The sequence below is a fragment of the Nelumbo lutea genome, chromosome 1 (assembly GCF_056320005.1).
Source record: "Nelumbo lutea isolate HS-2025 chromosome 1, American lotus-T2T, whole genome shotgun sequence".
Lineage (NCBI taxonomy): Eukaryota > Viridiplantae > Streptophyta > Magnoliopsida > Proteales > Nelumbonaceae > Nelumbo > Nelumbo lutea.
Genome location: NC_142684.1, coordinates 131,233,147 through 131,260,928, shown reverse-complemented (window position 1 = coordinate 131,260,928; position 27,782 = coordinate 131,233,147). Strand labels below are relative to the sequence as shown.

The window sequence follows — 27,782 nt, the reverse complement described above, 5'->3', positions numbered from 1 at the left end:
AATTCGGGATTCGAGCCCAATTTTACACTATCTCGGGCTTGAATTTCCGCCGGCCCATTATATTATTGACAAAAGCCAAGGTCGAGTCCGGCCAATGAACTGGTTTCGGACGTTCTGAAAATTCACTCTCCCCACTCCGTTCCTTTTTTCTGTTTGGCTGCTTTAGATGGAGGTGAAGGACGTGGTAATTCTCGAAGGCCACCACCGCTCGATGATTTCTGTTTGAATTTTAAATATACCGTTGTAAGAATCGTGGTAGTTAGTCTGCGATCTTTGATACGCTTTACCCTGTCGTTTAAGTTGATTTCGTAACGGTCTAAATCCTTACCAATCGACCTGAGAGCAAGAGATCATCGAGTAATTTCTATATAAGAGTTGGTGCCGTTGTAAGAATCGTGGTAGTTAGTCTGCGATCTTTGATACGTTTTACCCTGTCATTTAAATTGATTTCGTAACGGTCTAAATCCTTACCAATCGACCTGAGAGCAAGAGATCATCGAGTAATTTCTATATAAGAGTTGGTGTTTTCCATTCAGAGAAGAGCTCGATATCATGCTTCTAGAAAAGAGAAGACAGAGAATAAAACCACTCGATTTTCTCAGACTTACCTGCGAATGGCGATCCATGGCTCCAGAGCCAGTTCATTCAGGTGGAGCTTCGCAGCTTGAATTCCTATGTAAGTAATCCTCAAAACCCTAAAACCCAAGTAGCTTTCTTGTTTGTGGGTTACCTCGATGTTTTGTCTGTTTTCTTGATCTTGCATTTGAACCTGCAACATTGGCGACTGGTTTCTGCAGTTCCTCTCAATGAGGAGGGAGCTCGGGCAAGTGACAATCGGACACTTGTCTTCCAGGACGTCGAAGCTGAAAACCGTTGGAGAGTCTTTGACTGTTGAAGAGAGGGCTGCGTGTTTGCTCGAATCGTATCGGGACATGGACGAGGAGGTAGAGGATTTTGAAGTCTTCCTTCGGGTGAGTACTATTATAGGATCTGCAGTTTGAATGCGTAACCGTTGAATTTGAATTCATTTTTTTTTGCAGTTTATGGTTTTGGGTTGAGAAATTGGTACTGGGATTAAGGATTTTAAGTAGAGTGAGCAAATCATATCGTTACACGTCTATTTGAAACTGCAATCGCATGTTGATGCTAGAATTGGTAGCGGAGCAAAGATTTCGACTGCATTTCTGAAGGCTGCTACGATGACATTGCTTCACACCATCAGTGGATCTGAGAAAACGTCCTATGTTTCTTATATAAACAACTACCTAGCAGAAGATCAGTTCTTGAAGAGATACCTTCATATAGATCCTTCCACTAATAATCTCTTCGAGATTGTAAAGGATGGCGTTCTTCTATGGTGATTTCTCTGTTAAGCCCTTTGCTTTAATTTGAATTTGGAGAAGGTTTTCTTTCTTGGTTTTTGGGGCTTTGTAATCTGAAGGCATATTCTTTGATGTAGTAAACTTATCAATGTGGAAGCTGATGAACGAGCAATCAATACAAAGAGGGTGCTGAACCCTTGGGAAAGGAATGAAAATCTTACACTATGCCTCGATTCTGCTAAGGCTATTGGGTGTACAGTAGTCAATATTGGCACGCAAGACTTCATTGAAGGGTAAGTATACATGCTGTTTCAGTCGTTAGTTCTTTTCAGTTTTCAAGAATATTTTGGTCCTGTCACTAGTTTTTGCTTTAGGATGATATTTTTTGCTTTAGGGTGATGTTTTATCACATTTTAATTGTAATCCTTTGCTTTCTTTTTTAATGAAATTTACTCTTGAAAAAAAAACTCCTTTGTTCTCTAAGCTCCTCATATGGTGTTAAATGATATGAGGACAGAATTTGTGGGGGTAGTTTTGTAGTGCCCTTGTCCACCTTACTTTTGTGTTTCTTCCATTCTTTTTAAATACTTTCTCTTTTGCTTTTTTTTTTGTACAGTTAATGTATAGGAGTTCCTGGAATTTGGAGTTTTTAATAGCTATTGCCCATATGCCTAATCCATTCTCAAATATATATGAAAGGTGATGTTTGCATGAATTGAAACTCAATATTTTAAAAAATGCCTTGTTTACATGGGTAATAGGAAGATAAAATTAGTTTGAGAGGAAAACTTTGTTAGCTCAATGTTTTTTTTTTGAAGAATCAAGAAAAAGTTTATTAAAAATAAAAAGGAAAGAGGTACAATGGTAAGGTGATAATATATCACCAGCAAAGAACACCCTCAGAGAGCCCATAAAATTGAACCCCATAGCTTACAAGCAAAGATTTACCCAATTAATTCCAAGCAAAGGACAAAAGAAAAGACCCAATGATGAACTTCTATGAATACAAAGGCCACCCACTCAACAATTAAACCAAAGGAAAAGCCCCCCTCTACAAACCACCTGAACTTTAATCTTCATCCGTGTGGATATCCTCATGGTGAGAGTCATCTTCATTCCATTCCTTGCTTCCTTCCTGAAGGATTTTATTCTTCAATTTCTCTACTTTTTTTTTTTTTCTTCTTTCAAACTCCTCAAATGCCCTTCTAGCAATGTCCTCACCACCCCAGAAACATGGACCTAGGCTTTTCCCAACCAAGACCTCCTCTATACACTAATTTCTGGAGAGGCACCCCACCTGCACCTCTGTCAACACCCTCATTATTTCCTCCCAACCTGGTTGCACCAAAGTCAGATTCCATCCCACTCACTTTAAAATCTCTTGGAGGGCCCATAATGCACATAATACGAAACCTTGCTTTTGTTGAATCACCAAAGGTTGTTGGAATCAAGGAGTTACCATGAGCTTATTTTTGCAGATTGAAGAGAATATTGCCAACTCCTAGGTTGTTTCGAGAATGACCATACAATAATAAGGACCAATAACCTAGTCAAGAGGAAGTGATCCCATAGTTTTATAAAAAAGAATTGAGGAGAAAGGAATTGGGGGAGAGGAAAGAAAAAAGGGGGAAACGAAGGTCTTTTTATGAACAAAAGGAAAACAAAGAAAGACAAAGAAGGTTGAAAAAAGGCTTAAGGAGGATAGTAGGAGGAAGAAGAGTAGAAAAGGGGAGAGGTAAAAATAGGGTTTTTTGGGACTTACTGATTGTTGAAATGAAGATAATAAGCTGGAATATCAAAGGGTTGGACAGTGAAAAGAAGAGGGGGGTTAATAATAAATATCTTGAGGAAAGAAAGACCAGATATAGTTGTGGTCCAGGAGACAAAACTAGTAGATATAGATAGAAAATGGATTAGGAGCATATGGGGAGTCAGCGGCCTTAGCTGGTCTTTGACTCCTTCTTGGGGTGCATCAGGGGGAATTTTAACAATCTAGAAAAATGGGGAATTGGAGTTTGTAAAGGAACTAGTAGGGAATGGGCACTAATAGATGTTTATGGCCCCAACTCATATAAGATAAGCTCTATTTTGGTAGGAATTATCTACTATTAGAGTACTTTGGGATGACACTTGTTGTTTGGGGGGTGACTTCAATGTGACAAGGGTCTTGGGAGAAACAAATAATCCACACCAAGGTTTTATTACAAGCATGAGGAATCTTAACAATCTCATTGATACCTTGGAACTGAAAGAGCTTCCTCTTTTTGCAATCTGAGTTTACTTGGTCAAATTTCCAATCCCCCCAACTTTCTCTAAATTGGATAGGTTCCAAGCCTTTATTTTCTCTTTTAGATTCTTTAATTTCTTAAAAAATTTCCCTATTTTCTTTTTCCCTGGAACTCTAAATTCTTCCCACCATGTCTTTAACCTTTCCTTGAAGGATGAATCGTCGAACATTGTTTGAGGAAAGGGAGGAAAGATAGAAATAGAAGGTTGAGCTGGAGGAGATAATAAGAAACGAGGAAACTTGTTGGAGATGGAAATCAAGGAGCAAATGGATAGTGGAAGGTGATGGTAACACCATAAAAAAAGTTATTAAAGTATCAAAACACCTAGTACGCCTGTTCGTGCGTATCGATACTTTGAACCTTGGATGATGCCATAAAGAAGGCTATAAGTATTTTTGTTATCAATTAATCAACATTTTATTAATTAAGATGAAGGATGGTACAATACATTAAATACAGTCAAACTGTGAGAGATAAAACCTCTTATCTCTCCCCCATACAATCAGATCCCTAATCCCTTACAGTTATGCCCAGAAAAATGAATCCCTCTCCACCCCTTGTTTAGCTAAGGCATCTACTACAAGAAGGCTGTAAATATTTTTGTATAGGTGGTTTATAAGGGGTAGTTTTATTAAGAGTGAAGGACTAAAAAAGTAGTGTTTCATTTGATAGAAAGCATAAAATTTGAAGGGAAATTAAGTACTTGATTTAAGGTGACATTCAGTCTAGGCATAAGGCTAGATATTTTTTGAGAAAAAGGGCAAATTTCATGTTAGAAAAAGGGGGAAAAGGATTTATATGAGGAGAACTGGAGATGTACATCAACGTCAAATATGACCAATGGCCAAAGTAGAAGTTCAGGACTATTATCAGTCTTGAACCCTAATGGATTTCAAGATCGAAGATAAGAAGAAAGGTAAGAGGAAAGAAGAGGAAGAGGGAGGAGAAGCAGTAGAATACAAGGGTTGAAAGGAGGAGCAGAAGCCGCCACTTTAATTAATATTTATAGGTTATGCTCATTACATGGAAAGGACAGATCTGCCCTTAGTCTTTACATAACAAATAGAGCAAAAAATAAGACTGAAATAAATAACAACTGAAACAACTAAAAGACCAATAGCTAACCTTAGGCAGACTAGAACATCTTCTACCCTACGAACACAGTGGGACCGTAGCTATGGGGCCCACATCAGTGTTCTCTACACTCCCCCTCAAGTTGGGAATAAATGTTTATCATTCCCAACTTGGATAGATCTGCCTCTAGCTTCTTCCGTGGTACAACTTTGGTGAGGATATCTGCCAGTTGCATATTGGAGGTGATGTATGGGAGACACACTTCTTGTGATGAGACCCTCTCTCGTACAAAGTGTCGATCAACTTCAATATGTTTAGTCCTGTCATGCTGCACTGGGTTGTGTGCTATATTAATAGTCGCTTGATTATCACAATACAGCATCAGGGGCTTCTCATACTCAATACCCAACTCCTCAAGTAGTGATCTTAGCCAAAGACTTTCAGCCACTCCATTAGCCATTGACCTGTACTCAGCTTCAGCACTGGATCGGGAGACAACACTCTATTTCTTACTCCTCCAAGAAACCAGGTTACCTCCCACAAGAGCACAATATCTAGAGGTAGACCTTCTGTCATCAACACTCCCAACCCAATTGGCATCCGTATAGACTTCCACCTTCATGTGGTCACTTCAAGTATGCTAGTATTCTTTCTACTGATAGAAGGTGCATGGTTCTAGGAGAATGCATGTACTGACTGACAACACTAACAACATAACTAATACTTGGTCGGGTGAGGCATAGATATAGGAGCTTTCCCACTAACGGCATAACTGATACCTGGTCGGGTGAGGCATAGATATAGGAGCTTTCCCACTAACTGCTAGAACATAACTTTGTCTTCAAGTAGCTCCCCACTCTCTGCACTAATCCTGCGGTTCTGTTCAATGGGTGTATCTGCAGGTTTGACACCTACCTTTCTAGTTTCAGCCAAGAGATCTAAAACATATTTCCTCTGAGAGGCAAAGATCCCCTGTTTAGATCTAGCAACCTCAATACCTGATGTGTGGCTCATTGTGACACTAGCAAGTGCACTAGCCGTTCAAGTAATAAAGTAGTGAGTGAAGTATCGTTCCCACGAGGATTTAGGAAACAAGTATCAATACTAAATTGAGTACTTCTTATCTGATTAACAAATAGATCAAAACATTAATGAAAGCTAAAAATCCTAAATTAAAATCTATTTAAATCATTGGTCCAATTGCCTTCAAATCAGGTTAGAAGAGTAAGCAGTAAATTTCAATCTCAGAATTCAGCAATCTATCAATTTGGATCATTCGAATAAATCATAATTGAGCCTTGGTTTGGTGAAACCCCAAGGTCATGAACAGCCTCTCTCAAGCACATGTTCATCCTATGCATGAGTGACAATTCTTCTATCTCTAACAAGAATCTAATCCCCATGCATGCATTTCTTCAAACACTTCTATGGCATCAATTCAAAACTGAATTGATCACCAACTGAATTGTGCAAGTTATCTCTAATCTTGCATCCAATTCAGTTCTTGAATAGTAGATCTGAATTCCTAGAGTCTCTCTCAAGCACTCTAGGAATTCCAAGCTTTAAATCCATTCGGCCAATCTGAAAATTGCAGATCTGAATTCTCTTTCAAGCAATTAAGATCTTGCAATCTCATATCTGAGAATTCAGATATGAGTTTTGAAGGTTAGTTGGCCGAATTAATCTAAAAAAACACCCTTATTCAAGAAACTCCAAGTACAATTCATGACCATTCGAATGAATAAAAAAGAATTAGATGGCTGAACTGAAATTTTACAAGCTGAAATACATCAAGGAAGAATGGAAGAAGGAGAAAGAAGAAAGAAAATATAACAAAGAAACAGAATTCAAATTAAAGGAAAATGAAACTACACTTGAGTTATTACAAATGATCTTTGAATCACAAACCCCCAATTTCGAACTCACCTTCTCTTCTAGCTTGCTTGTCTTGAACTTTCTTCAGCCCTTCTTCTTCTTCTTCCTTGCGCCTAACCTTCTTTTCTTCTCTTCTCTCAAAGTGGCCGAACCTCTAAGAGTGGGAGAGCCTTCCTCTCAAGCAATTGAACCTCTCTCCCCCCTCCTAGAGGCCTCCTTATATAGTTTTTCAAGGGGGCTCTTGCCCCTTCTTGAAGTCTCTAGAATTGAGTGTATTACACCCCTCATGAACCTTCTAGAGTGCTCCTTCCTTCTCTTCAAGAAACTTCTAGGAGTTGCCGCCCCTAGCTCCCTTTGGGCTGCTATTTGGGCTACAACTTATCTTGCTTTTGAGCTCATGTAGGCTATACTCTAGGCTGTTCTTTGGGCTAAAAATGGGCTGGGCCGAAATTTCCTACTTGCTAGGCTTCTTCCCTTGGGTTTTCCGAAGAGTTAGCTTGCACTACTTGGGCCGAATGAAACTCCCGTGCTTTCATGGCTGGGATGGGCTGAACTTGATGAATTTTGGGTTTTTCTTTTCTTGCTTTTGCCTTATTTTTCTTGATTTGGCTGCCCTTGAAATCATTCTTGCAATCAAGCTAAAATAGGGCAAAATCTAATTAAACCGGCATAAAATTTAATGCAAAAACCTCATAAAATATAGATAAATTGTAGGTTCATCAAATACCCCCACACTTAAGTTTTTGCTTGTCCTCAAGCTAAGACATCAGCCATAAACTGAACATTCCCCCCTTCTGTTTTCACTATTTATCTGGTGAACTTTTTAAGATAGAAATGCATTGAGTAGTTGGGGAACTGTTGTAAGTGTTCAACTCTTATTCTTGTAAATTACCATTTAACATATGTATAAGATCCAAGGAAAGGAGAATACGAATTTCATTAAAGTCTAGCCTTCACTCCCAATCAATATATAATTAAGCTCCTTAATTGTCAAAGTTAATAATCAAATTACACTAAGTTTCACATCTGTAACTTTATCTTAATGAGAGTTCAACTTAGTATGCCCTCTTGGGCCTCAACTGTCACCATCATTACTTATTTCTAGGGGTGAGTGCATTTTATGCTCCATCTCACCCTTTTTTTTTTCGGTGTGAGTGCATTTTGTGCTCCATCTCACACTGGTCACATGCTTGAGGTAGATAAAAAAAAAACTCATGTTTTGAGCTGCTAGTTTTACTATTCAGCTCAAAATAGCGGAGTCAATTTGGGCTTTTGTCCTTCTTTGAACCTCAAGAATCAGCACTTTAGATGTGCACTAGCTCTCTTGACCATTAACCATGAAATCAAATGCTTTCATACACATGAAGGTAGTTAGGGCTAGTCATGCTGAAAGACATTCAACTCCCCTTTTTCTCATGCATATACTAAGTTGGGTCATTTGCAAGAATAAAAACTTAGCAAATACATTGGTCTCCCTCAACTCATTGAAATCCTTCTTAAAAATCATCAAATAGATAGTAATGAACTTGAGGAGTTCCAGTCTTTTTTTTTTTTTTGGTTATGTCATTGCTTGCATATGTGTGTTGGGGTGAATGAGGTGCATGGTTTCAACCCCCATACCCTAGCCTCGGGCTCACTCCCCCACACTTAAGATGAACATTGTCCTCAATGTTCGTAGTGTTAGGGAATCACACTTGCTAGAGCAAACTGAGGAAAAGAAATGGATGAACTGAGTCCTTAAAGAATTGGAATTTTGAGAAAAAGAACTTTATTTTACTAACTAATATTCTAAAAAGATAAATGACAAAAAGATGCCTTAACCTGTTCATGAGCAAGCATAAAAGATTATTTGTTATCAAGATAAACAGTGGATGGAGGGGGTACAGTACTGCCCATTAAATATGGTTTTAGGCGCTGACCATTTACTTTAAACGTGCCCTGAACCGGGTGGGTGAGTTCTATAGCCCCATGGGGAAAAACCTGTGAAATGGTAAAGGGTCCAAACCACCTGGATCTCAGCTTACCTGGAAACAAGCGGAGACGGGAATTATATAACAATACATGTTGGCCTACATAAAAGTCCCGTCTCAGCATGTTCTTATCATGCCAGTTTTTTATTCTTTCTTTATAAACTTTGGCATTCTCATAGGCGGCAAGTCTGAATTCATACAATTCATTCAATTGCAACCGCCTTTTAGCCCCTGTGGCCTAAATGTCAAAATTTAAGAATTTAAGAGCCCAATAGGCCTTGTGTTCTAATTCAACTGGTAAATGGCATGCTTTACCAAAGACCAATCTGTAGGGGGACATGCCAATGGGTGTCTTAAATGCAGTTCTGTATGCCCATAATGCATCATCTAATTTGATGGACCAATCTTTTTTGGCAGATGCTACGGTCTTTTCCAGAATTCTTTTGAGTTCCCTATTGGCCAACTCCACTTGGCCACTAGTTTGAGGGTGATAAGGGGTAGCTAATTTATGTGTAATTCCATATTTCTGCATTAACCTTTCAAATTGGCTATTGCAGAAGTGAGTTCCCCTATCACTAATTATAGCTCGCGGAGTGCCAAATCTGGAGAATAGCTTCTTTAGGAAGTGTACCACCCTTCTTGAGTCATTTGTGGGTAAAGCCATGGCTTCTACCCATTTGGATACATAGTCAACTGCAATGATGATGTATTTATTTCCAAAAGAATTCGGGAAAGGTCCCATGAAATCTATACCCCAAACATCAAAGATTTCACATATCAAAATATTGGAAAGGGGCATTTCATTCCGTCGGGAAATGTTTCCCGATCTTTGGCATTTGTCACATGTGGACACATACCTATGGGCATCTTTGAAAAGTGTGGGCCAATAAAAACCTGATTGCAAAACCTTGGTTGCAGTGCGACTAGCTCCAAAATGAACTCCTGCTTCTTTATCATGGCAAAATTGGAGTACCGACTCTATCTCCTCCTTAGGGACACATCTCCTTATGATCTGATCTGCACACAATTTATACAAAAAGGGTTCCTCCCACAGATAGTATTTTACATCAGAAAGGAATTTCTTTTTCTGTTGATATGAAAGGTTAGGAGGAAGGACTTGTGCAGCTAGATAATTAGCAAAATCAGCATACCAAGGATATGAGTGTTTCTGTATTGAGTACAGCTGCTCATCCGGAAATTCTTCTTGAATGTTGTTGGTTATCTCCTCTTTTGAGCTTACCTTGTCCAACCGGGAGAGATGGTCAGCAGCCAGGTTTGTAGCACCCTTCATGTTTCTAATCTCAATGTCAAACTCTTGCAATAAAAGGATCCACCTGATCAGTCTTGGTTTTGAGTTTTGCTTGGTAAGCAAGTGCCTTAATGCCGAGTGATCTGTGTAGACAACAACCTTGGATAATATCAGATATGAACGAAACTTGTCAAGTGCAAATATTACTGCTAGCAGCTCCTTTTCTGTGGTGGTGTAATTGAGTTGGGGTCCAGTCAAGGTTCTGCTAGCATAGTAAATTGGCTGAAAATGTTTGTTCATTCTTTGTCCTAAAATAGCTCCTATAGCAGAATCACTTGCATCACACATTAATTCAAATGGGAGGGTCCAATCTGGTGCTACCATGATAGGTGCATGGATCAATTTGTCTTTCAAGATGTTGAAAGCATGAAGGCATTCAGTTGAAAATTCAAAAGTTACTTCTTTTTGAAGCAAGGTAGATAATGGCTTGGCAATTTTTGAGAAATCCTTAATAAACCTCCTATAGAATCCGACATGTCCTAAGAAACTTCTCAAAGAACGAACAGATGTTGGGGGTGGCAGTTTTTCAATTGCCTCCACCTTGGCCTTGTCGACTTCTATACCTCTTTGAGAGATCTTGTGTCCAAGTACTATGCCTTCTTGCACCATAAAATGACATTTCTCCCAATTCAACACAAGATGTGTTTCTTTGCATCTAGTAAGCACCTGTTCCAGATTATTCAAACATGCATCAAACGAAGAGCTAAAAACTGAAAAATCATCCATAAAGATCTCAATAAAATTTTCAACCATATCAGAAAATATAGACATCATACATCGTTGAAAGGTAGCTGGGGCAATTGGTATCTGGTTATACCCTGAATATCCATCCAAGAAACAATAATACTCGTGCCCGGCTAGCCTCTCCAACATTTGGTCCATAAATGGGAGAGGGAAATGGTCATTCCGGGTGGCTTCATTTAATTTTCTATAGTCAATACACACACGCCATCCGGTGACGGTTCTAGTAGGGATGAGTTCATTTTTCTCATTTGAAACAACAGTCATACCCCCTTTCTTGGGCACAACTTGCACAGGGCTTACCCAAGAACTATCAGAAATAGGATAAATGATCCCAGCATCTAACAACTTAATTATTTCAGCCTTTACCACTTCTTTCATGTTGGGGTTCAGGTGCCTTTGGGGCTGAACGGAAGGCTTGCTGTCTTCTTCCATCAAAATTCTGTGAGTGTAGATTGATGGATTAATGCCTTTGATATCTTCTACCTTCCAAGCTATAGCATTTTTGTGTTCCCGTAGCACTCTTAATAATTTTTCTCTTTGTAAGGGATTCAGTGTTGCGGAAATTATCACGGGGAGATCTGATGGTTCCTCAAGGAAAGCATACTCTAAATGGGATGGTAATTGCTTCAGTTCAAGGGTGGGGGGTTCTTGGGGTGATGGCTTACCTGATGGTCCAGGCAATTTGCCTAAGTTCTCTAATTTAAGAAACCCCTTTCCCTTGATTTGAGGCTTATCATTCAGGTATGCTATCATGAGGTTTATTTCTTCATTTTCTCCTCTTCAAGTTCTCCCTGTTGGAGGCAGAGTTCAATAGGATCAATTATTCTACTTACCTGGAAGCATTCATCAATTGTCAATTCAATGGCATCAATCATAAAACAAGAATCATCACTAGAGGGTGCATGTTTCATAGCATCAGACATTTTAAAAATTATCTACTTATTCTTGTATCCTAAGGCTGAGTTGTCCTTGTTGGACATCAATCATTGCTTTCCCGGTAGCCAAGAAAGGTCTCCCTAGGATAAGCGGGACCTCCACATCTTCTTGCATGTCTAACACAATGAAATCAACTGGGAAAATGAATTTGTCAACTTTAACTAACACATCTTCTATGATCCCCCTAGGATGTCTAATGGATCTATCAGCCAATTGTAATGCCACTCTAGTGGGTTGGGGTTCATTCAACCCCAATTTTTTGAATATAGAATATGGCATTAAATTGATGCTAGCTCCCAGGTCACATAAAGCTTTTTCAATTTTTAAACTACCAATGGTACAAGGAATAGTGAAACTCCCTGGATCTTTGAGTTTCTGAGGCAGTTTGTTCAGAAGGATAGCAGAACATTCCTCATTTAAAACAACTGTAGCCACATCTCCCAGCTTCCTTTTATTTGCCAATAATTCCTTCAAAAACCTTGCATAGTGTGGCATCTGGGCTAAAGCATCAGCAAAAGGAATATTAATATGTAAACTTTTAAATATTTCAAGAAACTTACCAAATTCTTTTTCCAATTTTTGTTGCTTCAGCCTGTTAGGGAATGGAACTTGTGGCAGCTGGTGCATCCCTTGTTGTGCTTCTGGTTGTTCCGTCTTCTGTTGTTCGGTCCCAAGGCTTGTTTCTACCTTGGGTTCAGCCCAATTCTTCTTTTCTACCTCGGGCAACTCTTTTCCATTCCTTAAGGTAATAGCTTGCACCTGCTCTCGTGGATTCACTTCAGTGTTGCTTGGAAGAGTTCCCGGCAGTCTGGAAGGGATTAATTGTGCCAATTGCCCCACTTGGTTTTCAGGTTTTTGATTGAGGCTTCTTGGTTCTAGAACCTGGTTTCTGCACCTGCTATAAATTTTGTCATCAGTTCCTCCAAATTGGACTTTGGTTCAGGCTGATGATAAGTCTGGTGGAACGGCTTGGAAGTATGCTGATTTGGCCAGGACTGGTTTGAATGTCCCCTCCATCCTGGATGAAAAGTATGGTGACTCTGATAACCCTGTTGTCTTGACGAATTGCTGACATAGTCAACTTGTTCAGTAGATGGCCTGAACTGATTGCCAACTTGGCATTCAGTACTGATGTGGCCTCGCCCACACAATTCACAATTAAGAGGCTGCACATGCATGGCAGCTATCTGCATTTCATCTATTTTCTTATTGAGTGCTCGTATTTGTGCAGATAGTGCCGTATAATTATCAACATTATGCAAGCCATGCTGCTTCCTAGTTTGAGTTCTTTCAGAATGCCATTGATAGTTGTTGGCTGCCATTTCCTTAATAAGTGCATGGGCAACCTCAAGAGTTTTATTATTTATGGACCCTCCGGCTGCAGCATCTAATATGGTCTTATTTGAGTCAGTAAGACCATTATAGAAAGTCTGCACTTGCAGCCAAATGGGGAGGCCATGGTGAGGAACTCTCCTTAACAGCTCCTTGTATCGTTCCCATGACTCGTATAAAGATTCCCTCTCTTGCTGTAAAAAAGTAGTGATGTAATTTCTCATTTTAGCAGTATTAAAAGGGGGAAAATATTTAGAGAGAAAACGGCTGGCCATTTCATCCCACATAGCTATTGATCCTGCCGGTAATGAATTCAGCCATGCTTTGTCTTTATCCTTCAAAGAAAATGGGAATAACCTCAACCTAATGGCATCATCACTTACCCCATTGTGTTTGAATGTGTCACAAATTTCTAAAAAGTTAGAAATGTGTGCATTGGGATCTTCGTGGGCCAATCCACAGAATTGCACCATGTTTTGAATCATTTGTATGATGGCAGGTTTGATCTCAAAGTTGTTAGCAGCAATATTGGGCCTGATAATGTTGGAGGCAGATCCAGTGAGAGTGGGTTTGGCATAGTCCATCATAGTCCTTTGCTCAGCCATTTCTTGAGCCTCTTGAGCTTCTTGCTGGACTTGTTTGGCTGCTCTTAGTCGGACACGGAGAGTTCTTTCAATCTCCGGGTCGTAGAGGATTTCCTCCAGCTCGACTCTGCTTGTCAGAAACTGCGAAAGTCAAGGCAATAAACAAGCCAATATTCACAAAATAACTAACCTTATTACAACTGAAAATGTATAGTGAAGTATTGGAATATACAAACCTACATCCTAAAACAAATAAATACAGTTAACTAAAAGCAGATCAACATCTTATTCAAGGTTCCTTTATCTACATCCATCGATTGCAACATCTGAATTCAGATCCAATTTAGTTGAGTTCAGATCTACAAGTCTTTGGTATTGTTAGTCCAGAGAAAATTAACAAATAATAATTCAGATCTGAGCCGTATATCTCATACACACTCATTGGTATACACTACAGTATACATCCATTAAGGTTGGAATCAAATCTATGGTGCTTTAGGGCTGAAATCAGATCTGATCTAAAAAATAAATTAAAAGGACCTGAAATAAACTAAAACCAGTCCTGAGTTAGGCTTGATTTAAGGATTTTAAGCTCTACAGTTGAAGGCCAAACCTGTATAGCTGATGCATATCAAACACTTGCTAAGACCTGAAAATCGGGTCTGCAATGTTTGGTATTGCAAGCTATTTGGTCCACACAACTTTTGTAGAAATCTGAAATCAGGTCTGCTAACTATTGTACTATAGCAGCACTGCTACAGATCTGAATGCTAAAAGAAATACTTGGAAAGTGCTAATTTTTATTAAATAACTGAGGCATCACAATTATTCAATCCAAACATACACCTTCTTAGCTAATGTAGCTCGGTTACAAGTGGATAAAGCAAATGTTTAGTTCACCCAAAATCCAAAATGTGCTCTGTATCAGTTCAGATCTGAATTTTCTTTCTCATTCTTTGCTATCCAATTACCTTTGGGGTATGTCGGATGTATCATAGGGTGAATTGGGGTGATGATGGCACCCAATTCACCTTAAACTTGTATCAGTTCAGGTCTGAGTTCATCTGAACTCAGATCTAAATTGAGCAGTTCTGCAATAGCAAAATTCAGGTCTAAACTCAAGTCTGAGTTCGGATCTGAATTATCAATTGCCTTACCTTCAGTTATTGCTACCAAATTGTTTTTGGGGAATAGCAGAAGTGCCCTAGGGTGAATTGGGGTGGTGATGACACCCAATTCCCCTCAAAATTGCATCAGTTCAGGTCTGAGTTCAGAGGAACTCAGATCTGAACTGTTGCAGATCTGCAATAGCAGAACTCAGATCTGAATCCGAATTCTCAATTGCTCCTCTTGTTGTTCAAAAGATCTCTTTTTTTTTATTTTATATATTTTTTTCTTTTTGTAATGGAAAAAAAATAAAAGTCTGAAACACAAGCAATTCTTTTTGGCTGAGTGCTGCAGATCTGAATTCTGCTGATCTGAGTGCCGAATGCAACTCAGATCTGCAACACATGTTTTTATGAATTTTTTTTCTTTTTTTTTCTTTTTGAATGTAACAACACCAAGATTGAAAGGAAATGAAATATACCTTTATTAAAATGAAATTGAAACCAGAAAAAGAAAGTAATCTACTTAAGAAAGAAGAAACATAACTACAGTAGTACAGTAGTTGCATTCAAAGCTGAAATGTAAAATTAAGCAAATTAAACCAACTATGAATGCAATGCTGAATGAGACCAGATTAAGAATGCTCAATGTTTCCTAATATTGCTTCTCTAAATCCCCGGCAACGGCGCCAAAAACTTGATGTGTGGCTCATTGTGACACTAGCGTGCACTAGCCGTTCAAGTAATAAAGTAGTGAGTGAAGTATCGTTCCCACGAGGATTTAGGAAACAAGTATCAATACTAAATTGAGTACTTCTTATCTGATTAACAAATAGATCAAAACATTAATGAAAGCTAAAAATCCTAAATTAAAATCTATTTAAATCATTGGTCCAATTGCCTTCAAATCAGGTTAGAAGAGTAAGCAGTAAATTTCAATCTCAGAATTCAGCAATCTATCAATTTGGATCATTCGAATAAATCATAATTGAGCCTTGGTTTGGTGAAACCCCAAGGTCATGAATAGCCTCTCTCAAGCACATGTTCATCCTATGCATGAGTGACAATTCTTCTATCTCTAACAAGAATCTAATCCCCATGCATGCATTTCTTCAAACACTTCTATGGCATCAATTCAAAACTGAATTGATCACCAACTGAATTGTGCAAGTTATCTCTAATCTTGCATCCAATTCAGTTCTTGAATAGTAGATCTGAATTCCTAGAGTCTCTCTCAAGCACTCTAGGAATTCCAAGCTTTAAATCCATTCGGCCAATCTAAAAATTGCAGATCTGAATTCTCTTTCAAGCAATTAAGATCTTGCAATCTCATATCTGAGAATTCAGATATGAGTTTTGAAGGTTAGTTGGCCGAATTAATCTAAAAAAACACCCTTATTCAAGAAACTCCAAGTACAATTCATGACCATTCGAATGAATAAAAAAGAATTAGATGGCTGAACTGAAATTTTACAAGCTGAAATACATCAAGGAAGAATGGAAGAAGGAGAAAGAAGAAAGAAAATATAACAAAGAAATAGAATTCAAATTAAAGGAAAATGAAACTACACTTGAGTTATTACAAATGATCTTTGAATCACAAACCCCCAATTTCGAACTCACCTTCTCTTCTAGCTTGCTTGTCTTGAACTTTCTTCAGCCCTTCTTCTTCTTCTTCCTTGCGCCTAACCTTCTTTTCTTCTCTTCTCTCAAAGTGGCCGAACCTCTAAGAGTGGGAGAGCCTTCCTCTCAAGCAATTGAACCTCTCTCCCCCCTCCTAGAGGCCTCCTTATATAGTTTTTCAAGGGGGCTCTTGCCCCTTCTTGAAGTCTCTAGAATTGAGTGTATTACACCCCTCATGAACCTTCTAGAGTGCTCCTTCCTTCTCTTCAAGAAACTTCTAGGAGTTGCCGCCCCTAGCTCCCTTTGGGCTGCTATTTGGGCTACAACTTATCTTGCTTTTGAGCTCATGTAGGCTATACTCTAGGCTGTTCTTTGGGCTAAAAATGGGCTGGGCCGAAATTTCCTACTTGCTAGGCTTCTTCCCTTGGGTTTTCCAAAGAGTTAGCTTGCACTACTTGGGCCGAATGAAACTCCCTTGCTCTCATGGCTGGGCTGGGCTGAACTTGATAAATTTTGGGTTTCTTTTCTTGCTTTTGCCTTCTTTTTCTTGATTTGGCTGCCCTTGAAATCATTCTTGCAATCAAGCTAAAATAGGGCAAAATCTAATTAAACCGGCATAAAATTTCATGCAAAAACCTCATAAATTATAGATAAATTGTAGGTTCATCAATACCCAAAAAATACCGTAGTGTACCTAGATCTTTCACCTCAAGATCTTGCTGATTGAGCTGTTTGAGGGACTCAATCTCATGGTTGTCATTTCCTGTCACCACAATATCATCAACATATACTGCAAGTAGTGTCAGTGACGACTCCACCCTCTTGATGAACAGTGTATGATCTGACTGGGCCTGTACATAACCGAACTTCCCAAGGGCTAGTTTGAATCTGTCGAACCAAGCTCTAGGTGATTGCTTCAAACCATACAATGCCTTATTGAGCCGACAGACCTTTTTACCTGCCTCTGTATCATAGAATCCAGGAGGCAACTGCATGTAAATCTCTTCATGCAAGTCCCCATTCAGGAAGGCATTCTTAACATCCATTTGGTACAAAGGCCAAGTGTAGCTTATTGCAAGAGATAATAGAACCCGAATGGTGGTCATCTTGGCTACCGGGGCAAATGTCTCCAAGTAATCTATACCATAAGTCTGAGTGAACCCTTTTGCAACTAGTCGAGCTTTGTACCTCTCAATGGAACCATCCGCATTGTGCTTCACAATAAATACCCACCTGCATCCAACTAGTTTCTTTCCTTTGGGCAAGTTAACTAGCTCCCAGGTATTATTTTTCAACAGGGCATCCATTTCAACTTGCATTGCACCTCTCCACTCCGGGACTGATAGGGCTTCTTGCACTGTTCTCGGAATAGGGACATCAGCAACGGAGGTGAGATAGGACTTGTAGGAGGGAGATAGGCGATCATAGGACAAAAACTGGGAGATGCAGTGGGCTGTAGATGTGGTGCAATGCCGTTTTCCTTTACGGAGGGCAATGGGAAGGTCAAGGTCATCTGCAGAGGGTGAGGTAGCAACAATGGAAGGAGTCTCTGTGGGCCCTGGGACTGTAATATCTGGACTTGGAGCCGCAGAAGAGATTGGAGCTGGCTGGGACTGCTGATGACCGGGATCAACCTGCCTGCATTGCCTGTGATAGACTCTCAACTCCCGATCCCTCTGACCACCCTCGCTACTACAGCCCTCATCACCAACTGGAATAGGTAAGGGAACAACCCCAAAGGTATTAACCCTGTCCTCACTGCACTCCCCCTGAAGAAAAGGACCCAAATCTCCATGCTCACTACTCTCCCCTTGAGGAGAGACCCGAGAATAGTAGGGGTGGATCCAAAATCTACCTGTCAGATATCCCTACTTTATTGCTCCAAATGGTCATAGAGGGAGTTGATATCATATCTTCCTTGAGATCAGAACCAGGGGGCAATTCTGAGAAGAACCCATAGTAGAGAAACCACTCTGAAGCTCATGAGATGCAAGCTTGGCCGAGGTAAACTTCTTCTAGATTGGGTTCTTGCTCTGTTCTTGAGTTGATTTCTTGCTTAGTTCTTATGCCCACTTTGGTTTCCCGTGCAATTCCCGACATGTCTAATAGGTGTACCTGAATTTTTGATAGTTAGTATACCACAACTTTACCATCTACCTTTTTTTATTAATTTTCTTCTTTTTTGCTTAACTAGTGTTATCCTTCATAGCTAAAGCCATGGTCCTACCCTCAGAAGGATTCATAGAAGATCTCCTACTCTCTGCAAACGAAATCAATGCATACACCTCTCGGACATATGGAAGATACTTGCTATCCAAAATCTATACCCGCAGGGCTCATACATGGGTTAAGGCCTAGTATGAAATCAAACACCTGTTGTTTGGAGATCAGCTGTTTATAGGCTTTGGCATCTTTCTCATTATCCCATTCTGTGTTTTGGTAGTAGTCCAACTCTTTCCAAACTGAAGTGAGGGCATAATAGTAAGTTGATAAGCTTCTTTCTCCTTACTTACATGTTGATGGTTATGCTTGTAACTGATAAATTCTAGCATAATGCTTTGTTCTAAGTATGTTGCCATATTCCTTTTGCTATCTCAGCCCACGTAAAGTTCTACTTGATAGATAGTAACAACTTTGGGATTCCTCAATACACTCATATCTCTTCTTTATAGGCATCACCACAAGGGCCCTGAGCCTTTATAACTTCAACTCTCTTCATAGAAGAGGTACTAGGCTGAGAGTGATCTACTAGCCAACTTTATTGTTATGTTGGTGCGTGACCACTTAAAGCAACATGCCTCGGTTCAAAGCCCCTCCTTTTTGGTACAGACCAGTCCAAGTCTTCCACTTGACCATCCCGTTCAAGGGACTTTTGGGAGTTTATCATTCACCTCCGAACCATCGATGCTCTCTCTTCTTTCTTTTGTTTCAACCACCTTCCATCCCTTATACAATTGCCCACCATCTTTCTCCATCAATGTCAGAATTCCAACTCTGGTGAGTTACAACGTCCTGATCCCTTTCCAGAGGGTATGTAGGCAGCCCCTTTGGTATCCAATTATTTTCTCTTGCTCCTTTTCTTTCCCCATTTCCAGTTCAGCTGCCTAGCCAATCCCTCAGAATTCGAATTAGAGTACAAACCATCATCTGTTGACTACCTTACACCTCTAAATTCACCCACTTAAACCCTATAACTTATTAAATCTGAATAAAAACAAATAAACACAAGAACCACCGAGGACGTTATCGAAGCCCATTCAATAAGACCTCTCTTGCGTTCATACTTTTTCTTTTATTGCTTTGTTTCTTTCCTTGCTTTCACCATTCTTCTTTTCTTCTTTTTGTTACTTACCTAATTGATTCATTCATTTCTACATTGATTTATTCATAAATTCCTTTGTCTACATTAATTCATTCATTCAATTATGCATTTATTCATTCCTTTGTGCATTTATGCATAGGTATCGATGCATAGGTTCATTCAATATTAATGAATTCAATCTCGCGATTATGCATGCATTCATGATTACATTCTTGCCTTAGAATTCATACATCAGGCGTCCATTCATTCATGCATGTATTCATTCATATGGTTCCATTCATGCATTCACCTTAATGAATGTTTGCATAAATGCGAGAATGATAAAGAATGAATTAATTTGGACGAAGGAATTGAGCAATGAATCAATGTAGAAATGAATGAAAGAATTCATTAGGTAAAGACAAGAAGAAGAAAAATGATCTCATCTTTCCTTGTTGAAATGCTATCTTGTTTCTGTTGATACAAATCAATCTAATAATTTCTCCTATTTCATCCCTACTTCCCATAACATTTGTTATGGCACTAGTGCTTTCTTTAAACCAACAAGGGTTGGTTCAAACGTCCTCTTTTTTGGTTTAGACCGGTCTAAGTCTTCTAACGATAATGCGATAATTGTCTGGTGGTCCAATGCTTTGAGAAACCACAATTCTATTAGTGACCAGTTTGTTAAAGAAATGTTGGTAGTGTTGCTTTGGTTTATTTGGAAGAATAGAAATGACAAGTGCTTTAATAATAAATTTGCTCATCCCCAAATTATTGTAGAAAGGACTCTTGCTTATTGGGGAGAAATCAAATCTTGTTTTTCTTCTGGTCCCAATGAGATTTCTAAAGAATGGAATTTTATAAGATGGTGCATCCCAATCCTGGGACTATCAAAGTTAATTTTGATGCGTCCTACAGGTCGGGTAGTTGGTTCTCCATGGTGTGCATTGCTAGGGACCATATGGGTTTTATTTTGGACCTCAAAGCTTATTGTATTGGGGTCTCTTACAATTAATCAGGCTGAGGCTTGGGCTGCTTGGGAGAGGCCATCAACATTACATTGAATTTTAGCTATTCCCCTATCATTATTGAAGGAGACTCGAATCTCATGGTTGATTGCCTCAAGGAAAGAGTTAAGCTACCATAGAGATTGGAAAGCATCATCAGTGAGGCAAACTAGGCAATTGATTGACTAGCGCATAATGCCCTTCCTATTGTCCAGTTTGTTTAGGTTGAGTCCCAAAAGATCTTAGTCAGATTTGTTTTTTTGATTCCTGGGGAAGGGCTACCCCCCCATCTTGGGTAGCCCCTCAACTTTTCCAATAAAAAAAAAAGAAAAAACTTTCATGTCTCTTCTTTATTAGCATCACCACCTGGTAACAACTTCAACTCTCATCATAAAAGAGGTATTGGGGTGTGAGTGATCTACCAACTTCAATTCCCGAAATTCCAACTCTGGTGAATTACAACGGCCTAATCCCTTGCTAGAGGGTAGTACCCTTCAGTGTCCAACCACTTTCTCTTGCTCCTTTTCCTTTACCATTTCCAATTTAGGCACGTAACCAATCCCTCAGAATTCGAATCAGAGTACAAACCATCATCTGTCGATCGCTTTACACCTCTGAATTCACCCACTTAAACAATATAACTTATTAAATCTGAATAAAAACACATAACACAAGAACCACCTCGAACGTAATCGAACCCCATACAACAAGTCCTCTCTTGCGTTCCTACTTTTTCTTTTATTGCTTTGTTTCTTTCCTTGCTTCCTTCATTCTTCTTTTCTTCTTTTTGTACCTTATCTAATTGATTCATTCATTTCTACCTTGATTTATTCCTAAATTCCTTTATTTACATTTGTCCTTTCGTTCAATTATGCATTTATCAATTCCTTTTTGCATTCATGCATATGTATTGATGCGTGGATTCATTCAGTATTAGTGAATTCATTCTCGTGTTTATGCATGCATTCATGATTGCATTCTTGCCTTAGCATTCATGCATCAAGCATCCATTCACTAAGACCTAAACCTATTAAATCTAAAAAGAAACAACTAAACATAAGAATCGCTTGGAACCTAATCCAACCCCATTCACCAAGGCCTATCTTCCGCCCTTTCTTCCTTCCTTCAATCATTCATTCATTCAATCCACCCCAATATTCTTTCCAATCCAGAGAGAATAGGAATCTATCAAATTTAGAGCAAATTGGGTTTGCTTGGATGTTGGACCAAGTTATATTGCTGTGCACTAATGGGGCTCCCTTTAAGGTGAAGGGTGTCCACCAAAATATTAAATCTCCTCATAGTAATTGCCACCCATTGTCTAGAATTCATCGTCATATGCTTTGACTTCCAGATGTCTGCTTTTTTTGTCTTCCTCTATGGTTACCTCTATTTTCCAATACCTTTGCCAAAATTTTATTATAAGAGTTCTATATTGAAACTAGTTTATGTTTGCAAATCAACATTGCCTAGTATCATTGTATCATCCCATTTGACTCTTCACTGCTCTTGTTATATGTGCAGTCCCCATCATCTAAAAACTTCGGGCCTCTTCATTTTACACTGCCGTGGTTTCTTCTATCCAACGATTCTTGATCTTATTTCTTAACATGTACTCATTGGAGATAACTATTTGAGGGAGAACCTACGCTTGAGTTGCAACTTCGAGCTATAGAACTTGATGAAGACGATGATGGATGCTTTCTTTCATCTATTAAATCACCCATGTGTTTTTCCTTTATTAGCATCAATAAAATGGCTCCTAGGCCTTTTTTAACTTCAACTCTTGGGATAGTAGAGGTATTAAGCTTTGTGTGCTCGTCATTCACCTCCGAACCATCGGTGCTCTCTTTTCTTCCTTCCATCTAAATAAGCTTCCATCACCTATGCAACCGTCCACCATCTTTCTACAAACCACCATTTGTGAACCACCTAACACCTCTTATTTCAACCACTAAAAACCCTTAAACTATTAAATCTGAACAGAAACAACTAAACACAAGAACCAATTGCAACCAAGTGAACTACAACGGCCTGATCCCTCACTAGAGGGTATGTAGGCAGCCCTCAGGGGTGCGGCCACTTGCTCTACCTCCTTTTTTTCCACTTTTCTGGTTCATCCGCTTAGGCAATCCCTTATACTTTGGGTTGGAGTATAGATCACCATTTGTGGACCACCTTACACTTCTTATTTCAATGACATAAACCCCTAAACATATTAAATATGAGAATCAACTAAACACAAGAACCACTTAGAACCTAATCCAACCCCATTCACCAAGACTTTTCGTTCTTATTTTTTATTTTATTGCACTGTTTCTTACCTAATTGATTAATTCTTTTCTACTTTGTTTCATTCATTCAATTATGCATTTATCCATTCCTTTGTGTGTTTATGCATCTACATTTAAGCATTGATTCATACATTATTCATCCATTCATTCTTGCATTTATGCATGCATTCATAAGTGTGAGAATGATAATGAATGAATTAATGTGAATGAAGTAATTGGAGAATGAGAAAATGTTGAAATGAATGAAAGAAAAATGGGTGAATTAATTAGTTAAAGAACAAGAAGTTGGTAGTAGTGAGGGGAATCTGGGCCCTTCAGGTATTGGAGGTGTCTTTCGGAATGAGGGAGGTGCAATTGCCCTTTATTCGGGACCAATAGGTGCTTGAGGGTAGAAATCTTGGTTGTGATGGAAGGGATCCAAAAAGCAAAGGATATGAATAGAAGAAAGTTGATCATAGAAGGGGATTCAAAGCTGGTAGTTAGCTGGCTTCAGAAAGACGAGACTGGCTGCTGGAAACGCAAGGTGTGGGAAGGGACCTTGCCGATGTCTTGGCAACGCAAGGTGTGGGAAGGGACCAACTTTTCTGGGCTGCTCTGTAATTGCTGTGCTCTATTGTCATCTCGGAGAGAGTTAAGAAAGTTTATCTCTCTCCTGGATGCTCTCTTGTATCTTGCTCATTTGTAATGAAATTTCTGGTTATTGATAAAAAAAAAAAAACTAGAAGAAGATAAATGACCTCGTCATTTGTTCTTTTGATATAAATCATCCAATAATTTCTTCGTTTTTATCCCTACTTTAGCATAACATTCTTTCAGCATAACAACATACCTAGGTACTTAACTCCATGTAATTCCCTCCAAGCAGGCATTAACAAGTACTTACTAGAGATAGCTATTTGAGGGAGAAGCTACGCCTGAGTTGCAACTACGAGCTAAAGAGCTCGATAAAGACAATGATTGATGTTTTCTTCCATCTATCATATCTTTACCTTCCTTAAACACATGTATATTAAGTAACTCAAGTGTCTTTAAGAAAAAGGGCCTTGGGCCCTTTTAACTTCAACTCTCGAGACAAAATAGTTATTGGGCATTGTGTGATCTACCAACACATTTAATTGTTGTGTTGGCACGTGATCAGATAAGGCAACCTGCCTCCCTTTTTAAGTTTAAAACTAGGATTTGTAGGGTCAGGACCAGAAAAAATGTACAAATGGGTTTAAAGAGGGGGGCGAAGGTGCAAGACTAGTCACGGGATCCTACGGTGTAGGAAAATCTTCTTGATAATAAGACTAGTGATATTGATTCTAATACTAGTTGAACCTAGATATCGCAAGAGAATGACAATGATGGAAAAGACTCAAGTGATGCGACTAACAAAATATTAGTCGACAGAGAGGTTATAGTTGGGAAAAGCTTGGGCTTGTTTTTTTGGTTTGGTGATGAATTTTCTAGGAAGGCCTTTGAGAATTTTGAAATGTTTTTGTAGAGAAGATGGGCCGAATGGCCCATAGACTGTCATTTCATGTTATGTTATGTTTCTCTCTGTTGTGGGCCTTATTCTGGGCCCATATTCTGTAATATTTTGTTTTTTGTATTTTTCTGCTCACTCAAGGGCCTCTCTGTAATTTGTCAAAGATTAACTTATTAATAAGATGTTTAGAGTGTTAGAGAGGGGTTATGTTCGAACCTCTTACTCTCTAACACTCATTGCCGCCAGCTCTCTCTTCTCTTCCTCTCTTGTTTGTTCATTTTCTGGTTTGCATCTAATCTCAAACAGTTCCATACATCAAGTGGGCTGTTTTTCAACTTGGTATCAGAGCAGGCCATTGCTTGGCGTGTCCCTCATGTGGTTCTAGTTCAGCCAACTACATGAGGAGGTTCTAGGGCTGAAAGATTACAGTCATCCGCCTGGTTCTTGGAGGTTATTGGAGGGTGCCCAAGTTTCTATACACTTGGAGAAGGGTTCGGTGATCAGGAAGAATCAGAGAGCAAGTTGTTTGGCCTGATTTGAAATCAGAGAAAAGGACTTTTGAAGTTATCTCAAAGAACAAGTGTTCGGCCTGGTTTATAGTTCAAACCAGAGACTCTCTTGCTGTAAGTCTTTTCTCAGTCCTTTGCTGAGTTATTTTTTGTTGTTTGGGAGGACTATTAAAGCATTCAAAGCCCACATACATTCGGCCCACTGTTGCTGGACTGTTTTTCTGGGTTGTTTTGGAAGTGCTATTCGACTGATTATTGGACTGCCGAGCTGCTGAAACTGATCTAAAACTAAGTGGCACTAGTCTCATCTTCATCCCAGCCTCTTCTTGGACCTATACTGAACACCTTGAAGTGGTTTCTTCTAGTTAACAGTAGGCTGTTAACTACTGCACACTGAGTGTTCGACGAAATGTCTCTTAAGGACTGTGGCCCTGTTTTCTTCTCTTTGGGACAACGGCTGTTGAGAACCTGAAATATCTTGTGATTGGAGGTTTGTTGGGTGTCCTTTAAAGGGTGAAACAGTAAAGAAAAACTACCACCGAACTGGACTGTCACAGTTATCAAGTCTGAACTGATTCTGTGAGCTAGTTGTTGTTGCCTATTCAGCTCAAACTAAACTCATCAAGACCCCAGTACCTTGAGAAACCTATTAAAAATCCTAATTGGAGCCTTTACATGATGGATTTCTCAAGCCTTGAAAACAAGAATGCTGTTGAATATGGACAGATTTTGGGAACCCCAACTGATTCTATACTGGCTGTAACTACAGTTAAGCTTGATGGGACCAACTACTTGGCTTGGTCACAATCAGTGAAAATCCACATTTGTAGCAAAGGAAAATGGGGTTTTATTTCTGGGAGCAAGAAAGCTCCTCCAGAGGATGGTCCATCTTATGAGAGATGGGTACAAGAAAACTACACAGTGATTGGGTGGCTTGTGAACTCAATGCAGCCACAAATTAGTCAGCATTATCTGTGGATGAACTCGGCTAAAGAAATCTGGGATAGTGTTGCAGAAACTTACTCCCAGAAGTTGAATGTTGCTAGAGCTTACAAACTGAGAAGTGATGTGAAGAATCTAAGACAGGGGGAGAAGTCACTTGTAGCATACTTCTCAGCCCTAAAATCTATATGGCAAGAGATTGATTTGATAGAGGTCGTGACATGGGATACCCCTAAGGATGCTGAAACATATAGGAAATTGGTTGAAAGGAATAGGGTCTTTGAGTTCTTGACAGGGCTGAATTCTGAATATGACATTACAAAGCAAAACATCTTGTCCAAGGAAGATGTTTCATTGTCTCAAGCATATGCTTTGGTCAGCAGTGAAGAAAGCGGGAGGCAAGTGCAAGTTCAAGGGGTCAGTATCAATGATCATTTTGCAAATATGGGAATCAAACCCAAAGGGGTTACAGAAGCCCCCAGTGGCACAGGAAAGAAGGAGGTGGTGTGTGAATATTGCAAGAAGCCGAAACACACTAAGGACAAGTGCTGGAAATTGCATCCCAGTCTTGTCCCTATTCGATTCCAGAAGAAGAATGACAGTAGAAAGACAGGAAGTGCATATACAGCCACAAGTACAGATACAGAGTTTGAGTCTGCAAGTGCACAATTGGCAGCCATGAAAGCTGATTATGAGAAGTTTGGAAGGATGATCAGTCAGCTTGAAGGTGTAACTTCATCATCCAACCCTTCTGGAAGTCCAGCCACCTCTGCATTTGCTCACTCAGGTATAAGGGCTTCTGCTAACCATGCATCTACCTCAGGTAATCCCAAGACCCCTTGGATCATTGACTCAGGTGCTTCTGATCACATGACCAACCTTTCCACTTTGTTTGTGTCATATGATTTGCTTCCTGGTCGTGACAAAATCACCTTAGCTAATGGTTCTCTTGCCCCCATTTCTGGCAAGGGAACTGTCAAGCCTACAGACTCTTTACTTTTATCTTCCACTCTTCATGTACCTAAGTTAAACACCAACTTGTTATCTGTAAGTAGCTTGACCAAGTCATTGAATTGTTGTGTAACCTTTTTCCCTTCTCACTGTGTGTTTCAGGACCTGAAGTCTCGGAAGGTGATTGGGAGTGGCCATGAAGCGAATGGAATATACTTGCTCGACACCCCTGGCCAATGCTTTGATCATCCCAAGAATGCTGCTTTTGGTTCTACTTCTTCAGAGTTAGTTGATGAACCTACAATTTATCTATATTTTATGAGGTTTTTGCATGAAATTTTATGATGGTTTAATTAGATTTTGCCCTATTTTAGCTTGATTGCAAGAAAGATTTCAGGGGGAGCCAAATCAACAAAAAGAAGGCAAAAGCAAGAAAAGAAAGCCCAAAATTTATCAAGTTCAGCCCGGCCCAGCCATGAGAGCAAGAGAATTTCATTCGGCCCAAGAAGAGCAAGTGACACTCTTTGGAAAATCCAAGGGAAGAAGCCTAGCAAGAAGGAAATTTCGGCCCAGCCCATTTTTAGCCCAAATAACAGCCTAGAGTGTAGCCCACTTGAGCTCAAAAGCAAGCTAAGTTGTAGCCCAAATAGCAGAAGCTAGGGGTGGCAACTCCTAGAAGTTTCTTGAAGAGAAGGAGGGAGCACTCTAGAAGGTTCATGAGGGGTGTAATACACCCCATTCTAGAGGCTTCAAGAAGGGGCAAGAGCCCCTTTGAAAAACTATATAAGGAGGCCTCTAGGAGGGGAGAAGGTTGTTCAATTGCTTGAGAGGAAGGCTCTCCCACTCTTAGAGGTTCGGCCACCTTGAGAGAAGAGAAGAGAAGAAGGCTAGGCGCAAGGAAGAAGAAGAAGAAGGGCTGAAGGAAGTTCAAGACAAGCAAGCTAGAAGAAGAAGGTGAGTTCGAATTGAGAGTTTGTGATTCAAAGATCTTCTGTAATAAATCATTTGTAGTTTCATTCTCTTTTGATTTGAATTCAGTTTCTTAGTTATATGTTTTTTCTTCTTTCTCATTGTTTCCATTCTTCCTTGATGTATTTCAGCTTGTAAAATTTCAGTTCAGCAATCTAATTCTTTTTGATTC

At 39.5% G+C, this 27,782-nt stretch overlaps 1 protein-coding gene and 1 non-coding gene across 6 annotated transcripts; both read left to right on the top strand.

Moving 5' to 3' along the window:
• Positions 1 to 27,782, top strand: LOC148877595 (fimbrin-2-like). 5 transcript variants are annotated; one of them, XM_088942200.1, is made up of 6 exons: positions 1 to 676; positions 798 to 971; positions 1,041 to 1,357; positions 1,460 to 1,615; positions 12,110 to 12,263; positions 12,370 to 13,222. In XM_088942200.1, exons 3-6 carry the CDS (start codon positions 1,200 to 1,202, stop codon positions 12,379 to 12,381), a joined length of 480 nt encoding a protein of 159 aa, XP_088798326.1. In that variant the 5' UTR covers positions 1 to 676; positions 798 to 971; positions 1,041 to 1,199; the 3' UTR covers positions 12,382 to 13,222. The 5 variants fall into 5 exon arrangements, 4 of the variants coding, with proteins under 4 accessions (XP_088798326.1, XP_088798325.1, XP_088798328.1 ...); XR_016097879.1 differs by lacking the exons at positions 12,110 to 12,263; positions 12,370 to 13,222 and adding exons at positions 26,804 to 26,925; positions 27,016 to 27,178 and having other exon boundaries at positions 94 to 676; positions 1,151 to 1,357; XM_088942199.1 differs by having other exon boundaries at positions 100 to 676; positions 798 to 944.
• Positions 12,971 to 13,077, top strand: LOC148877596 (small nucleolar RNA R71). Its single transcript, XR_016106201.1, has one exon. It is a non-coding gene; the product is annotated as a small nucleolar RNA R71 (small nucleolar RNA).

Bases quoted from the DNA above. Each gene is read 5' to 3' on its own strand.
- LOC148877595 (XM_088942200.1), top strand. From the start codon at position 1,200: ATGACATTGCTTCACACCATCAGTGGATCTGAGAAAACGTCCTATGTT. The intron at 1,358-1,459 runs GTGATTTCTCTG...TCTTTGATGTAG, and splicing joins AAGGATGGCGTTCTTCTATG to TAAACTTATCAATGTGGAAG. The intron at 1,616-12,109 runs GTAAGTATACAT...TTGTTGCTTCAG, and splicing joins ACGCAAGACTTCATTGAAGG to CCTGTTAGGGAATGGAACTT.